Consider the following 18,563-nt stretch of genomic DNA (forward strand, 5'->3'; position numbering starts at 1 on the left):
AACAAAAGCAATGCCGGTTTTTCCACAGAATTTCTAAAAAATAGGGGACAGCTCTAGTGCTACAAAATGCTTAGCTGGGGTAGTCATCTACTCTGAGTTCCAGAGGTGGCAAATAAACACTGAAGAATGCACAGGGCTGTGATATTGAACAAGGATCACTGGCTTGTGCTTGGGAGGGTGTGATGTTAGAGGAGAGAGGGTGATCTGGGACTGGGGGGCTTGGGGTGAAAGTCAACTCTGAGAAGCTTTTGCTTTGGCCAATTGTGAGTCTTAAATTTGTCATGAAGTGATCATAAGGTAAAGGGGTTGACTCACTGGGATGAAGAGAACCTAGAAACAAAGATTTTTGGTGTAGAAAGTTGTATCAGCACTTCTGTAACTAGAACATGATGAGACAGATGAAATATTTTTTTAGAGGTTTGGATGAGAGGGAAATAGAAATAAATATAAACAAACTATCCTAAGAGTAACAATCCACAGTGAAGTAAAATGTGATTTTTTTTTAGTGTCTAGCTTAACACATCGATATGTTACAGAGGTTCTGAGCCAATGGTAATCAAATACACAACTAATACTGTGTGTGAGTTCAAAGGAGAATTGTTATTCTGAAGAAGCAGAAAATAGACCAGGATGTCGTAGTCTTAGGGGAAACAGTGACAAAGAAAATGTTATAAAACTTGTTGCCTCGTGGATGTTATCTAGAATGCCAACAGAATAGTAATCCTACTTGAGGAGCATAAATTAGATGCTGAAGGGATAAGTTTGAGGAGATGGGTTCCAGTGTTCAGTTTCAATTATAGTTACAAAGGCAAAAATGAGAAGTCAAATACTGTGATTGCATAAATGGCTGAAGGCAGTGTATCAGCACCCTATTTTACCAGAATAAAAAGTACCCAGGCTTGACAAGGCTGTTCTGGAATACTTGAGTGGTTTTTACCAGACTGTGAAATGAGTGAAGACTGGAAGGGAAATCTGAAGTTTCTGTTAAGGGAATTGTTTCTCCTTTGCAAGTTGGATTGCAAGGAAAGATTAAGGTGGGTGAGCAGAATGAAGATTTCTTGGTTGTTAATAAAATGAATTTGAAGTTTCAGTGTGGAGCTGGATGTTGGCACTGAGAAGGTGCCCTCCTTGCTAAGGAGCATTAGCATTTTTAAAAATTGCCTGGAAAACTCCACCTGAGGTGATCAGGCTCACAAAGCTGGAGTGCACCAAAGTGACACAACCTGCGTGTTGGATGAGTAGGTGACTAAAGTGCATGTTTGAAACCAAACAGAATGTCAAAGGAAGGGATATGAACAAAGACCTGAATCTGGTGTTTAGATCCTAGAATTCTGGTTGTGTTTTTCTTTGCTGTCTTTGGGGGATGTTAGGAAAGTTTATGATCAATGAACTAGAACTTTTAGTTTGCTCCTTTATGACCAGGCAGAACTGGCAGAAACTGTTCTTGTATTCATATAAGCACAAGTTGGAATAGAAGTAGGTGATGGTATGTCTGGGTTTTTGCTTTCCCTCCTTCCAGGAGAGAAAATCCAGGCAAAATAGGAAGTGCCAAAATGACTGCTTATATATCTCAGTCAAATAGAAATTGTCTCTTGGGTATTAATAGAGAAAGTCCATAAAACATACAACAATGGAGTAAAAAAAATCTGTTGTCAAATGTTGTAAGTTATCTCTTAACTGCTTTCAGTGGAGTGCCTTCAAAGAGATAAAGTTGCAATTACTTTCCCTTTAGACTTCAGCAGAGAAAGATGTTGACATGTCTTTGAGAAATATTGAAAACCAGAAAGAAAAAACTTCATCCAGTTGTGCCTTTAGAGAAGGAAGCAGGAAAGTTCATCCTATTTTTAGAAATGGCTTTTTATGGAATAAAAGAAACTGTTCACAAAGCAGCTACTGAGAATTTGTGTGAAGGAGAAAAGAGATTAGTAAAAAAATCTCTACAAAACATGATGCAGGGAATGATAATAAACCGTAGAAACAACTGAGCTGGTTTTCAGTGACAGAATTACAAGGCAGTGTATGAGGTTGCTTTGGCTACTGGTACAGTTTTGTGCCATGTCTCATTTTGCTCTGCTAAAATCTTGTGTGCTTATGCATAGTAAGAGCATTTTGAAGGATTGATTTTTTTGTTTGATGTTACACTTTATTGTCCTTCTGATGTAAATTACTATGGTGTTTCCTGACAATTCCAGACTTATGGAACGTGGGGTCAGTAGAACACTAATGAATTGTCATCGTTTCCTGCTTTGGAGTTGTCCTTTCTCCTGACTTAAACTAGTCATGCAAATACCTTTCTGAACAAAATTATTTTACTGAGAGTGAATGATGGAGAAATCTCCAAAGCCTGTGTGCACCAGCGGGGTTTATAGAGATGTTTTCTGGAATATATGAGTGACAGAGTCAATGCAGGAACCTGAATATCTGCAATAAACACGCTTTAATTCCGTGGTGCATGTTCCTTGTATTTCAGGCCATGACTTCTGTGCAGAGGGACACCGATGTGGGGAAAATTCAGAGTGCAAAAACTGGAACACAAAAGCTACTTGTGAATGCAAGAATGGTTATCTCTCTGTGCAAGGAGACTCTGCATATTGTGAAGGTAAAGCAAATATTCACAGCCCTGAACAGCCCCATGAACAGCCTGCTCAGGAACATAATGTGAAATAGATGAATGAATTGCACTGCAAAGTTCAGTCTCATGATGGTGAATATCTCCAGGCCCCTTTCTGTGTTCAGAAAAGGGGCTGAGGATTCCAGGTGGTGCTGAACCATCCAGGTTACCTGTCTGGGCATCCCCCACTGCTGCAGCTGTGCCTGGGCATACTCTGGGCATGCTGGCATGGCAATTTGTAAAATACTGTTTTTCAGAGAACAGCACCCAACTTCTAAAATGTTTTTTAGAGAACAGCCTCTTTATAAAATGCCTTAATGTATGAAGTGGGAATTCTGCAGGCATTTGTGAGAAAGGTAAGTGTGAAGGACTGCTGAGGCTTGGATATAAAAATGATGGCCTGCAGTCCTGCCTGAAGTGCTTCTGTGGGACAGGTACTTTACTGAAATGGTTTTCCTATGATACATAAGAGACCTATTTCTGAGCAGAGTGTAGCTGAGGTAGTTCTTTTCCTGTGTTATTCCACCACAGGAATGAATGCAATGGGCTATTATTCTCCTTTTTGTTTCTCAGTGTTTTCTGGAGCTTGTTATTCATAGCTGTGATGCACTTATTAAAAAATAAATGGATGATTCAATATATGCCACCTTCCTTCCTGCCTTTGCATTGTGGGTTGTTTTTTTTAATACCCTTGCATGTCAGGCTGCAATATTTACTCTTTTGACCATGATAGGAAGTTTTCAAACTACTTTGTAAAAAAATATTTCCCTAGATTGTTTTTCCAATAGTAGTGGTTGATGGAAGGGAGATGGCATTTTTGACAAGCTGTTAAAATACATTGTAAAAATTGGAAGACAGGATGAAAGAATAAAAAAAGACAGGCGTGGATTGTGCTTAGATGATCCTGAATTCAAAAAAAGACTTCTTGGTCTATGCAAGTGAACAGGATGGCTTTAAATAGCAGTTCATGAACGTGCTTAGGAAACTGCAGCTGTAAATCTGGTGATTTTTAGTCAGTTCTCTACAATTTGAATGGTCCTATATATGCACTTTCAGTGACTGGGAAAACAGTTCCCACATGTGTTTTTAAAGGTAGGCAGCAGATATATTGTGTATATATATGGAAAGAAACTTTTTGGTACAAGAAGCTGTGAGAACATCTGCTTTATTATATGTACTGCAAGGATCTCTCAGAATCAGAAGACAGTAACAAGGCTGTTTATCAGCTCTGATACACAATCCAGTATTAGCGGTGGGGGTTTTTTGTTTGTTTTTCTTTTTTGAATAACATAATTTGCCAGGTATTTTATGATTTATTTACCAGGTTACCAGTAATACCAGGTATTTTGATTTACCTGGTAGCAGACTGTCCCTTTCTCTGCTGTGGAAACAATTTAAACATCTCAACCCAAACAGTTTTGGAGTATTGGCACTACATTAGTGGTAGTGGTGGTGGAATAAGGAGCTTTTGGAAGAAATTAGTAGGAATCACAACATACCTGGTCTGTGTTGAGTTACATTTCAGAATCAAATCCCCGAGTTCAGTGCCTGTGGGTGGAACATGAAGCACCAGAACAAACACAGCTGCTTTTGCTGCCCGAGACCATGGGATGGATGAGTGTTGCTTTTGCCTTTCATGAAATTAGAGATTTGCTGGATGGAGGGCAGTTCTTAGCAGGCAGTGCAGAGGAGGGAGGCCCTCAGCAAACTGATCAGCCAAGAGGTGACTCCTTTCATCCCTCTGAGGACCTTCCCTTCACTGCTCAGAACAGCTTTCTGCAGACTTTCTCTGTGCCTCTCTAACCTCATTCCTCTCATCTACGTGTTTAATCTGCTAAATAGGATCATTTCATAGTTGGCTGTGCAATAGTCTCAGATGCATGGGAAAGTTGTAATGGAAAGAAATGAGGACCAAGGCTGTACCTGAAGGTACAGTTTGGCAGTGTGTTGATATCGTATAGCGGTGGATTTTTGTTTTTACTGTTTTGGATTCCTGTGTGTACTGTGTAAGAATCACATACTCAAAACACCTGAGCAACAAGTGCTACCCATACTAAACCCCTGTGGAAGAAAGGAAGCTCACATGCCCAGCTGTAGTTCTGGATTTGTCTTTGCCATTGTTAGGCCTTTAAAGTTAAGGCATGTAAGATTGCTGTTTCCCTGGAGATGGCAAGGTTAAACTGTTCCACACTCAGGATGTGTGCTGGTAAGTGGCACCTGAGTTTAGAGTGCTCCAGATCATTAACTTGGAGCTTTCCAGATTTCTCATCTCCTCCAGTGTGTTTCAAGTACTTGTCTCTGTGAATTCTGATGTATAGTTACCTGTGGTTTTGCTGTTATTTCTGACTCTTATTCCCACAGTTGTGTCCTGCTGGAGCTTATGGCATCACTTTCATTCTGTAAGATCACTGCAGCATTGTGTTTGAGTCTGCTTTGCTTTTTGACAAGCATTTCTCTCTTTTTTTTTTTTAGCATTGATTCTTCACATTAGCAGTACAATGGAAAAAAGAATTCAAAGGATTCTAACTTTTATCAGAGAACTGACATCAACATAATTGTAAAATAAATAATAAAATCCTGAGAGGCTTTTACTATTCATTCTCAGTAACTACTTTTCAAGTCTTAGCAGCTTCTCATGTCAAGATGTACATACAGGATAACCACTCACTGTATGCATTCCCCTTCTGGAATAACAGAGTTGTGTTCAGGGAAGGCAGTTACTGAAAGCAAGCAAGTAAATGAAGCTTGTAGTGAATTAGGGAGATAAGTGCAGATTCTCTGTGTTCTGTAAAAGCAATGTATTTGGCTTTACAGAGAAGTTGGTTTTTGGCAGGATTACTATTTGCCTCCTTGTCTTGCATGTATGAGACATAATTAGAGCATTCATCTTTTGTGGAGAGATGTATAGAGATAGTTTTATTAATCATGTTGTCTGAGCTTCATCCACAGCTGTGGATACTCAGGCCCAAGTGTTGAACCAGTGTCCATTTATCTCTGTCACACAGCAGGGATCCATTCTGGAGGCAGGCAGGTCCCAGGGCTGCAGGACTCCGGCATTCCAGCTGCAGCAGGAGGTGCCCTCTTGCAGCTGCCACTCCTCAGGACAGCCATGTGGGCACCTGGGCTGAGCAGTGAGGGTTGCTGGTGAGAGTGGTAGTTGCTGGGGCAGCAGTTTGTGGCAAACCCAGGCCAAAATGGGCAATTCATTTGAGTCTGTCTGAGGGTGATTCTTCCAGCAGTGTTATGTGCTCTGTACTGCAGACCTGCAAATACTGACATACGGGACTTGTTCAAAGCTGGAAAGCTCTGCAGTTTGTGACTGCTTTGCAAATATTAATAGGACAGTCTGTGTGTTGCAAACTAAGAGGCAGGAAAGTGTCAGCAACTGGAGAGTCTGAAGCTCAGAGATGATGAATTAAGGAAAATCCAATCAGCTGAAAGCCAGGCTTGTTGCTAGCTAGCATGCTGATCCTCGCTTTTTAGATGCTAACAAACAAAGAGCCATCTCTTCTGAAAAGAATTCAGTGATTTTCTACTATTTATTTCACAGAAAAGAGCAAAAGAGAGCTGTTAAAACCTGAAGAGGGATGAATATCACAGTTGGGACAAGTGCATGCACTCCTCTTCTCACTGACAGGAGTGCAGGGAACAAGAAAATCAGTATTAACCTTCCATCCTCCCTCCACACTTACTTATGCCCCAGGAAGCTTCTAATAAAACTGGTATCCCAGCACAGCATAAGATGGCTGGCCATGTTATGCAGCATATGCTTAACCAGAGTCACCAGAATGGTCCTGTGATAAAAAAGGATCCCTTGACTAAAGTGGACCTTCCAGGTGATTATTTTCCTTTTATGACTCTATTGTATAGTGTTCTTTCCCTGTATACCTCAGTATTCTCTCTGGGATGATTCCCTGTGTGGCCTGACCCTCCAGGTTACCCCAGTGCTGTCACCTCAGCTTAGAGAGTAATGAATTAAACACCTTACTATTTGTGAGAACTCAATCCATTTTTGCCCTTGGCAGGATGCTCTAGGAGTGCTTGTACCTTTCCTTCAGAAGGAACACGACCAAGCCCCCCTTTCCCTTCTGTGCTTCAAACATGTCATCTGTTGTTAACAAATTATTGCTCATTTAAAGCCAAAGTCACATAAGCTATGAAACACTAGCCAAATCCAGAAAATCTGCTTGGTTTGTGCTGTAAGGAAGAGTTGCAGTAATTTTATAAACAATTTTATATATGATTTTGTTTATAAATGGAATAAAGATGAGGGAAAGCTTTGGGAGAAGAGTCGAGTACTCATGTGCCACCAAGCATGAATCCAAGCGTGGAATCTCAGGATTTTGCTGCTATTTAAAAACTAAATTGAGGTTTAATTTCCTTGTGATTTGTAAGTACGTTGCAGACACACACTTTTATACTTTCAGTTTCTTTTCCTTCGAACTTGATGTCAGATGTAGTCAGGAAATTGTTTACAGAAAGATAAATACATAAATATATTGAAAAATCTATTCTGAACATATGTTAGTGTAGGTTTGGTCAGAAAATGTTTTCTGAAAGTCAAATAGAAAAAAATAGTCACAACACAAAGAGAAGAAAAGGGTTTTTTTCTGTTGTTGCAGAATTTGGGAAAAATTAACCTTTTTAGATCAATGATTTAGTTCCAAATGCAAAGGCAGGGCAATCAGCATGCTTTAATTAAAAACCAACAACAGCAAAAACCCCTCCAAAACTAAAAACCCCACAGAAAACCCCAAACAAAACAAAACAAACAAAAAACCCCAACAAACCAAAACCAGAAGTTTACTTCTGTTGCAAAGCATAGAGGAACAAAAAAATCTTTCATCATACAGTGTGGCTTCTGGTCTGGTTTTGAAGATGAGAGAGCTCCATAAAGCTTACCTGCAATATTTAGTCCTTTGACTCATCACATCCTGTACTTCAATAGCTGCTCAGTGGCAGAACTTTTCACGAGCTGTTTGAACTGGAAAAGAACAAACCCAGTCCTGCATATGGCCCGGGGAGTGGAAGTCTGCTGGCAATGCACCGAGTTTTCACAGTTGGTGTTTCTCTTGCTCTCCAAGCCCAGGTGAATTTGGGTGAGTTTTGCCCTCCTCTCTGCAGTGGTTTCACAACAGCTGTTTTGATTTCCCCGTGCTGTGGCCTGGGAGGTGGCATTAACATTCTGTGGTACAACAGAAACCCTCTGTGTGGCAGTGATGGATGACTGAGGGTTGGATGGTGTCCATTGACTTAACCTCTGGGTCAGGGTTTAATGAGAGCCCTTCTGTCTGTGGGGCTGTCACACACCCTCCAGGGTGTCTGTTGGCTGCAGGTACCGTGTGTGCTGGGATGGGCCTGTGCACAGGTACAAAGCTGCACGTCCTGGATCCTTCAGGTCACTGCATGAAGTTAAGGAGATGGGACAAACAGTGATGGGAAATGCACTGAGATTTACTCTGTGCTGAAACCATAGAAAAGAGGGGTCAGGAGAGGAATATAAAAATATTACAATGGAGATCATAGAATCATGGAATCGATTGGGTTGGAAAAGACCTCCGAGATCATCAAGTCCAACTCTTGGTCCAACTCCAGTCCCTTTACCAGATCATGGCACTCAGTGCTAAGGCCAATCTCAGTTTAAAAACCTCCAGGGATGGGGAATCCACCCCCTTTCTGGGCAGCCCATTCCAATGCCTGACTACTCTCTCTGGAAAGAATTTTTTTTCTGATCTCCAACTTCAATTTCCCCTGGCAGAGCTTGAGCCTGTGCCCCCTTGTCCTATTGCTGAGTGCCTGGGAGAAGAGACCAACCCCCACCTGGCTAGAACTTCCCTTCAGGTAGTTCTAGAGAGTGCTGAGGTCACCTCTGAGCCTCCTCTTCTCCAGGCTAAACACCCCCAACTCCCTCAGCCTCTCCCCATAGGGTTTGTGCTCCAGTCCCTTCACCAGCCTTCAGCTCTGCCTCGAAGACTCCCTCGATGGCACTGGAACCAAGTCCTCCCATGGGGATTTACCAAACAAAACACCAAAACCCCCCTCCTCCATGCCAGAAACTCTAAGCAACCCCTCCAGCCCCACCTTTTATGATGCCAGCTTGCTTTTTCAAAGTTCACACTTGCTCTGAAAGACGCTTAACTCACCTTCTTTTTATGACTTCAGTTACCTGACACTGTCAAATTTAAACTTCTACTATGTGTGTAATCCTGTTTATCAGTGGAAGTCCCTTCTCTTGGTGGCATAATACAAATCACAGAATCACAGACTATTCTGAGTTGGAAGGGACCCACAAGGATCATCGAGTCCAACTCTTAAGTCAATGGCCCACACAGGGGATTGAACCCATGACCTTGGCATTATTACAACCAACTGAGCCAATTAATACGTTAGTCTGCCTACTGTTTTCATAGAGAAAGCCTTTTTATTTGAAATTATATTCTTAACCATTGCATGAACTCCAATTAATTTTTTATAGCATGGTCAAAAGGCAGGCACTTTTGAGTCAGTGTCCTGCCTTTGTGGGTATATGGACTTTAATAAATGGACTTTAATAAACATTTGTGCTATGAGCTGCTCCTGGAGGAAACTGAATTAAAAGCAACATAGACCCTTCCCCTCCCAACTGAATACATCAGCTCAAAGGCAGAGATGATATTCTTGTCAGTGGACAGAAAGACTTCAAGGAATATACTAAAATTTTTATACTAAGGAGATTCAAGGGTTTGCTGGAAGATAATGTTTATGCCTTATATGTCTCTAGATATATTATTTCTGTTATCAAAACTGCTTTTATAAGTTAATTAGTTTAACTTCGTATTCCAGCTACAGAACCCTGGAAGGTGGAATTATCAGCCTTCCCCTGGAGTAACTTTAGTTCTTTTGGTGTAATGTCATGCTGAGATTTATATGAAAATAAATTCTAGTTTCTAATAAGGTAACCATATGTTTTGGAGCTGTTGTAATAAGGTGTCATAAATAATTATGGCTCCCAAGGAATTCAGCCTTGCAACTGTCAGTTCTTATGTTAGTAACTTGCATTTGGACAAATTACAATCATTGCTATTAAAGGAAAAAAAGCATCTTCACCCCTTCAGAATGGCAGTGAAAATCCTGCTCTGAGGCTCTTGAGGTTTTTATTCCCATGGAGAGATGAAGGATTCTGTGTCCGCAGATCAACAAATGCTCCTCTGTGTTAGGGTTGCATTCTTCTGAACTGGATGGGGATATAATTTGAAAGGTGAGTTCATGGAAAGCCCAGTGCTGTGTTGTTGGCTGCGAATTGTAGTTGAATCTGACTTAAAATCTGACAAGTAGGAGAAAAGGAAAATCTATTGCATGTTCCTTTGGGGTGAGCAAAATTATCTTTACACTGCAGTGACTCTTTGTCGTGTGCAGAGTGGGAGCCTCAGACAGAGCTTGTTAGAAAAGCCTCCTGTTGGGTCATGAGGTGCCCAAAGGACCCCCTTGTTTTCTAAGCTATTTTTCGGAGAGAATTTCAGGTGCAGCCCCTGAAAGAGGGAGAAATTCATGCAAGAATTGGTGATATGTATATACTACACCTTGTCAGCAGAAAGAGCTCCTACAGGTCTTTACTTATTAAGCCCTTCTATTGATCCTGATATTTCTAAAATTCCTTCTTCCAGTTATGACACAGTATAGCTCATGCCACATTTCTGATGGAATCAATGAAAAAGAAATATTTGATAGAGTTTTTAGTGGAACTGTGGCACTTTAAACCAGATCAGTGTTTGCATCAAAAACATTTGGCAGCAAAGGGGAAAAAAAAAAGAGGATGGTTCCTGTGGTGCTGATCAGAAGTTTACTTGTCTTTGAGCTGGACTGAAAAATACTGAGAAATGTTTGTATATAAAGAGGAGATTTTGCTCAGACTTGGTTGGGAACTGCTTGCCAATACTTCTATACACATTGTTAAAAAAATTGTGTGCTTATCTCTTAAATCTTAGAGGTTGAGCTGCTGAAGTTTTGCCTTTTAAAATCTGGAGCATGGCTGGAATAGTTAAGAACAGTGTGTGTGTCTGTGTGGTGTGTGTGCTCATGCACAAATCCATCTTCCCACTGCAGCACAGCAACCTTTATTTACCCAGGACCTGACAGAGGAACAGCTTTCTCAGGGGCCTGAGGAGTTCAAAAGGGGGCTGGAGTAGAAAACCTCCATTTAACTTTCCAGCCCAGTTTTTCCTGTGATTCTGTCACCTCTTACCCTATACTGTGTATTGTGTCAGGAGCACTGGAGGGACATTATGCTGTTTCACCCTCAGTGCTTGCCTTATGCAGTGCTTGGGTATGCTGAAAGGGAAATTGTTTTGAAAGTCTTGAAATGAGATAAAGTTAATGTTATTTCAATGCTGGCACTTACAAACATTTTTTCAGCTACTTGGAAGAAACTTGATGTGCAGTTTTAATGCTCAGTCTGTCTGTCAGTTGCTCTTAAAGAACGATTTGGGGGCATGGAGTCCCTTCTCCAAAGGGAAGTTCTCACTTCTACTTTATAGATAATATGTTGGATTGGGCTTCATTTTGACTGTGTAAGAATGCATGTTGTAAGTGATGTCACCTGGCTGCCTGAGGGTCTGTGCTGGCAGTGGCAGATGCAGTTTGAGGCTCTTTAAATGTCACTGTGAGGCTGGCACGGGTTGGTCAGAAGAGGGGAGTGTGTGCCCCTGTCCTACAGCAGGAATGCCCCCACCCCCCTCAGCTTGGAAAACACAGGGAAGAACCTGATTTGCCATCAGGAGAACCCATGTGAAGGGCTTGGAGGACTCTGATCTCAGCCCAGGGAGTGTAGAGACCTGAAGTACTGGATGCTGTAAGGTAAGTGCAGAAAATCATTTTGTTCAGGCTTGTATAGAGATGTCAGGGATCCTGGATAAAAATAACATTAAACTCCTCAGGAACTGTTCTCCTTGCCATGGTGTCTCGAAGAAGGGTTTTTAAAATGCTTTTAAGCAGTTTCAGTTGCTCCAGTACAGGTGTGGCTGAGGCTCTGGTGCCCCTTGAGCAGATGCTGAGCCAGGAGTGGGCAGTGCCCTGTGGGACGTGGTGGAACTTTGCCTGGCACACCTTGGGAGCTGGGAACAGGGATAAATGCTGCTACAGAGCAGGAGCAAAATGAAAGATTGACCTCATCACTGTCTATAACTCCCTGAAGGGAAGTTCTAGCCAGGTGGGGGTTGGTCTCTTCTCCCAGGCACTCAGCAATAGGACAAGGGGACACGGGCTCAAGCTCTGCCAGGGGAAATTTAAGTTGGAGATCAGAAAAAAATTCTTTCCAGAGAGAGTAATCAGGCATTGGAATGGGCTGCCCAGAGAGGGAGTGGATTCCCCATCCCTGGAGGTTTTTAAACTGAGATTGGCCGTGGCACTGAGTGCCATGATCTGGTAAAGGGACTGGAGTTGGACCAAGGGTTGGACTTGATGATCTCGGAGGTCTTTTCCATCCCAACTGATTCTATGATTCTGTGATTCTATTCCATGATTAGGGCTTTGAGCTGTGCCCAGGCTCTGTAATACGTGGCACAAACGCAGCAGTGTTGCTGCATCCAGAAGAGGACTTCTAGCAGATATTCTGTGTCCACCAGGGGTAGGACTAATCTTAAAGAATTTGCTGCACCTAAACTTAGTTGCAAAAGAAAACTGAAAAAAGGCAACTATGAAACAACCTTTCCTTTCTCCCCGCAACTGTTATTTTTTTTCCTTGAAACTACTGAAGGAAATTAAGTTTTTATCCTTCAGTATAAAAAGAAAAACAAACCCAAACAAGCAAACCCCCAAAACTAAATGGAAAATATAATCTGGCTTGCCATAAAAACATTTTAAAAAATTATTTTTAATGGAAAATGTGTTTTGCCCTTGGTTATAGCATAGCTGGAGGCTGCTTCAGTAAGTATTATCTATTGTCTTTTTCCTTTTGTGAATATATTTTGTTCCCAGTAGATAGAAAACGAAAATTGGTTCTAAAAGTACAAGAGTCTCTAAAGCCATGACAAATGTCAGTTTATCCCAACACATTTTTCCCTGCAAGATTTAGAAACGACTTTCTGGTGCCGTTCTGGGTATTCCAAGTTAATGTGCATGTAAAAAACAAAGCAGAGAAGTGGGGAAGTTATTGCCAAAGCCATTACTGCTGACCTCAGGCTTTGCTCTGTGCTTTGCTCCCTGCTCTTCTTTTACAACTTCAGCATGAGTTTTGCATCCTTTCCCAACATCTCTCCTTCTGGCTCCTGTTCAGATTAATGTGGAACTGAGTCATGTTCTGATGTGTCTGTATCAAGTGCAGTCTATTCTGAATTTCTTAAAAGGCATCAAGCTTTTCACACTATCCGGGTGTAGTTGCACTGGCAGATAACAATGTGTTTAGACAAATTTAGACATATTTCTTTTATGTATTTGTTTTGAGTTTTAAAATAGAAGCTCAGCTCCTTGTGTTTTTTTTCAGTGCAGTTCATTTATGCAAACACATTTATAGATTTCTTTAAGCAAAGGGATAACATATTATTTATTGTGTTGCATGAGGAGCTATATTTTAAGTGAAACTAAAAATAAGACTCTTCTTTTAAGAAGAGGAAGCTCCACCTGGGCCTTCATGGCTGTGGGATGTGTCCATTTACTGGTGTGTGTCTGTACAGGTTTCTCTGCTTCATTTTGCTGTCTGGAAACTGGATAATGGTGTTAACAACATCCTTTGTTGTACTGCCAGGATCTGGTGAGGGTCACTGCATGAAGGTACTTGATAAGGAACCACAAAATAAGCTGAAGTGAGTGTGGAAAAGTAGTCAAACTGCTTACATAGCAAGAAATAAGTTTAAGTTTTTTTCCCAATTATATTTACTAAATGTTATTGACAGCTAAGGAAAGACATTCCATAAAATATTCATGTACATAGTTAATTTTTGGAAAGAGAATTCCTCTTACTCAGAAAGATTTTTGACAGACAAATCAATTTCTTTTAGGTAGGTAGCTGCCTTAAAAAAAAACCTCCAAAAGTCCATTTTTCTAGTACATCTACCTCTATGTAATAATCTGCTTTTTTTACCTGCATCTTTTTGGAGGCTGGGGAAAAGAGTTATAGAAAAAGGTTGGAGTGAGACTTTGATTCAAGCAATGGAAATTAGTGCAATGGTATGTACAGCATCTACAAAGGTAACTCTTATGTTGTTGATAGTATCCTGTTGATTTGCTGACTCTTACAATCTTTTTAATATTCAGGTTTTTCCCCCAAAGATGCCTTCTCAATTTTTTCCACTTTCCATCTGTTCCTTTGTGTCTAAAGGGTAAATTTCAAAATCCCCCTCGGGTGTTCGAGAAAATTTTTCACTGTCTGTTCTTGCCACTTTCTTTTAACTTTTTTTCATTTCTAAATGAGACATCTGAGTGTTCATTCCTGCTCTGGATAGCTTCTGATTAATTGCATTTTATTAATCTATTCTTGGTTGTGTTGAAGATATTTGTTGTGTTTATGCCTTGTCCTGGACTCGCTCACTGAAGGTGCACATGCCTCGTACACACGAGGCACGTTACCATGTCTGTGTAGGGATGACTCTGTTTAATGGTAGAAAATTATTTTCCTTCCACTTACAGGCTTAAGAAATAATTAGGAGTTTGCTTGAACACAAATAGGATGAAACTGGCAGTGCAAACTCCGTTTTGTCTCTCATCTTCCTTAGGATTGTTTACCTCTCAACTTCATGTTATTATTTTGTTTCCCTAATTCTGTGACTCATATTTTCCCTTCAAGCTTTCACCAGAGAATGTGTCTGTTTGTTGCTGATGCATTCCCATTTCCAGGAGCAGGAACCATTCTGATTATTTTCTCTCTGCAAAGCTCTTCCTTGCCACTGGAATATGGCCATGGTTTTCCAGTGTTTCTTAGGCAGGAGGAATTTGGCAGTGCTTCCATAGGCTTGTATTGTTGCTTAATGGACCAAGTGGGAAATGGCACAAGCGTGGGGGAAGGTGGAGATCATTGCTGAGTGTCAGAGTGTGTGTAACCCACAGCTGGGCTGCTTCAGACTCTGAAGACATCAGACCTGGAGGTGGGTCATGCATGTGAGTTGTTTTTCAGTCAGGCACTCATAGGATCATGGAATCAGTTGGGTTGGAAGAGACCTCTGAGATCATCAAGTCCAACCCTTGATCCAACCCCACTGTGATCACCAGATCATGGCACTCAGTGCCACGGCCATTCTTACCTTAAAAACCTCCAGGGATGGTGAATCCACCCCCTCTCTGGGCAGCCCATTCCAATGCCTGATTACTTTCTCTGGAAAGAATTTTTTTCTGATCTCCAACTTCAATTTCCCCTGGCAGAGCTTGAGCCTGTGCCCCCTTGTCCTATTGCTGAGTGCCTGGGAGAAGAGACCAACCCCCACCTGGCCAGAACTTCCTTTCAGGTAGTTCTAGACAGTTCTGAGGTCACCTCTGAGCCTCCTCTTCTCCAGGTTAAACACCCCCAGCTCCCTCAGCCTCTCCCCACAGCACTTGTGCTCCAGTCCCTTCTCCAGCCTTGTTGCTCTTCTCTGGCCCCACTCCAGCACCTCAGTATCTTTCCTGAACTGAGGGGCTGAGAACTGAACACAACACTCGAGTGTTGTGTTCAGTTCTCACCAACGCAGAGTGCAGGGGGAGGGTCACTGCCCTGGGCCTGCTGGCCACGCAATGTTTGATCCAGGCCAGGATCCCATTGGCCTTCTTGGCCACCTGGGCACACTGTTGGCTCCTGTTGAGCTTCCTGTCAATTAGTACCCCCAGGTCCCTTTCTGCCTGGCTGCTCTCCAGCCACTCTGTGCCCAGCCTGGAGCACTGCAGGGGGTTGTTGTGGCCAAAAGGCAGGATTGGCACTTGGCTTTGTTAAACCTCATCCCATTGGAATCAGCCCATCTCTCCAGCCTTGGAATGATATAATGTCTTTAAGAACCACTGTTGGTAGTGAAACATTTCCTTCATTTACTTGGGCACAAGTGGCATTAACCTTGGAAGGTCAGGCCTTCTGCTGTGCTCTGGAGCTTGTTGGTGCTCTTGAGAGAAGGTCAGTGGCACTCTGAAGTGCACTCAGCTTGGGGAAGGCACAATTTCTGTGAGAATCAATTCAGAGCCTGGCACTGCCACTGTGTGTGCTTTTCACCCAGGGATTGTTCTGTTCAGACAGTAATAGCAAGTGGGTCTGAAACATGCCCGTCTTTGTGGCTGGTGGGCAGCTGATGCTGCACTGGAGCTGCAGTGCCACAACCTCCTTTTTAATCAGCACCTTGCTAATTCTATAGAAAAGGCTACAAAAATTTGAATATTATAAAGATGTCCAGGTTTTCCCATGCAATGTTTTCATTGTCAGGAGTGCTTGGGTTTGTGTTTTGAGTACACCAGGAAATTGTCAGCTCAGTCTGAGAGCTAAAAATTGTGTCAGGTGTTTCTTGGTTAGTATTGGCATTATTGGATATTCAATAATGTGCAACAGATGATGAATGTGGAGGTGAACCAAACCATCCTCTCTCATTAGACACTTGCAAACAAATGAATTTTGTTTTCAGATGGGTAGAATTCTTTTTTTCTTATTTAGCACAATATAAACACCTGGAGCTCAGTTACATCTGTTTTGCAATTCACCTAAATCTTGAAATGAATTAATGAGGAGCATGGAAAAGAGGACAGATCTCGGATAGGGAATCTAATCAATGTGAATTCCCCTGAGCTATATCTGTTTTGTGCTAGGTTCCCATTGATTTTGCAAACATTTTAGTGTTAGCCATAATCCCTTTTGAATACAAATCATTCCCCAGTAGTTTCTCCTGTATTTTAATTAATTCTGAACTGACTGACTTGAGAACTCTTCCTTCAGTCTTATTAGTAAAGCAGAAAAATTCTCCTTGTTTTCCTCACAGCCTAAATCTGACCCCTGTGAAATCAGCAGGTATTTAAAATTCTCAAGAACTGGTGAAGCTGAGAAAACCTGAGACAGCCCAAAGTGTTGAAGTTAGAAACTGCAAGAAAATCAGGAATCCTGAGGGAAAAACAACTTGATTTTGTAGTAAATTATTGTACCTATTTTAACTTGTATGAATTCCTATCCTTCAAAAGGAAAAGGAGACTGAGATGGTCCTTCTGGGGCTGAAGAGCTGGCACAGGAGCATTATACCTTCATTCTGTTTGAAGGTCGGAGGGTTCATGAGCTGTCTATTCCCTTTTAAACTAAATTAATTGAAAAAAAATTCTTTGAATCTCTAACCTGGTTGATTGGTACAATTTCTTTGACTTCAGTCTTGGGAATGAATATCTCTGAAGAGATAGTAGTGAAATTATTTGGTTGTAGCTAAAAATACGTGTCCTCCAACTAGCATGAGAGCTGGCAGTGTCATTTCTTGAGAAATACTTGTGCAGCAGTAGGAGGTGTTTTGGTCTGTGATTGAAAGGCTGTACCATCAGTTAAACTGTAGCTAGAGGGGATAAACTGAGTTAAGGCTGTGCAGCAGCATCAGGCGCTGTTTGGTGATATTCCTGGGCGAGGTGGGAGAGAAATTTTGAGGTTGTCAGTTGTCTTATCATACCCTGGCTTTATTTAGTGGAGCATGTGAGTTTCTTACTTGATTATACGAATTAAAAATAAAAGCTTTGCTTCTTGAAAAAAACACGAGAATATATTTTTGTTGCAGTTGTTTAAGCCAGAGAAGGACTGAACTGCTGTGTGATGCTTGGCTGAATTGCAGGAGGAATATGATGGCATATAGACAGGAAATAGGCTATTAATTATAGATACATATTAAAAAAATTAACCTGGATCAATGTGCTTGTGCTGCACACCTCAACTTCCAGTGTTTTGGTTTTGTTAGCTTTATGGTTAGCTCTCCTTTAGAGATGGCACTGCAGTTTCAGGGTTGGCTACAGGATGCCATGGTAGTCTTGGGGGTTTTTCTTCCTCAGGGTTAGATCTATCAGTAAGTGTCTGCATATGTGCTCATAACTGCTTTTATCTCTGCAGTGCCTGGGACCTGTATTTTTGGACACAGGCTATCACAGGTGTTACTCAGGTATAGGATAAAAGTAGGATTCATTTTTCAGGAGACTTTATCAACTAAGCATAAGAGGAGTGTTTCAGGTGGGAGCAAAAAACGTAGGAATGTGGTTTGAAGCTGAAATCCAAGAACAATTTCCTCTTTGCTTAAGTAAAATGCTGGGTTTTTTCCCTCCCCTAGTGAATAGTTTCTATTCTAAAATTTATTTTTGTAAACTTAGACTGATTCTGTTGACATGCATTGGCTGTGGAGATGGAAGTAAAGCAGAGGCATCTGTCTCTGAAAAGTGGAATGTTTGCAGTGAGTTCTTCCTTCATGGAGAGCTGTCAGCTTCTACAACAGGCCTTGCCCCAGGTGAGGAAGCCCCTGATACCCAGCTGAGGATCAGATCTTGGCAGGGATCTCCTCTGTTCCCTCTCCACAGGACTGGCAGGCACAGGAGGCAGCAGTGGCTCCTGCCACCCATGGGAGAGCTGCAGGGTGGCCTCTGGCAGGAGATAACAACAGGAACCCAGTCACAGCTGGAAAAAAAGCAAAAATGTGGAACTGCCCCTTTAGCTGAACCATTTATCAGGGCTTTTGGCATTGTGGAAAAGGATTATTCCAAGGAAGTTTTGAAGAGAATGACATTCTTGGGGTGAAACTGTTAATGCAGAGCTAATCTTGAGTGCAATGTGAGAGAATAAGTGACTGTACTTGTTGGGTTTTATTTTCTTTTTCTTTTTTAAAAGTAATGAACTGTCAGAGGTGATTGAGGTGATTTGATTCTAGTTAGGAGTCAACCTCTTGGCACCAAGTGAGTGATTATAGGTGAAATGGGAAGAGTTCCTGCTAGCCCTTGAAATGGGAACAAACATTGTCATAGACAATGGCACATCAGTCAAAGGAAGGTCTGGAAAAGGTGTGATTAAATCTTTTATTGACTCTAA

At 41.6% G+C, this 18,563-nt stretch overlaps 1 protein-coding gene across 2 annotated transcripts in view; it reads left to right on the forward strand.

Moving 5' to 3' along the window:
* The window catches only part of NELL1 (neural EGFL like 1), a 282,113-nt gene that overhangs the window by 88,344 nt on the left and 175,206 nt on the right, over positions 1-18,563 (forward strand). For both annotated transcript variants that reach the window (XM_071559105.1, XM_071559104.1), the window contains exon 12: positions 2,471-2,599. In XM_071559105.1, coding sequence (XP_071415206.1) covers positions 2,471-2,599 — 129 coding nt within the window. The remainder of the gene's footprint in view (positions 1-2,470; positions 2,600-18,563) is intronic.

This window comes from Pithys albifrons, chromosome 6, assembly GCF_047495875.1.
Source record: "Pithys albifrons albifrons isolate INPA30051 chromosome 6, PitAlb_v1, whole genome shotgun sequence".
NCBI classification, from domain to species: Eukaryota; Metazoa; Chordata; class Aves; order Passeriformes; family Thamnophilidae; genus Pithys; species Pithys albifrons.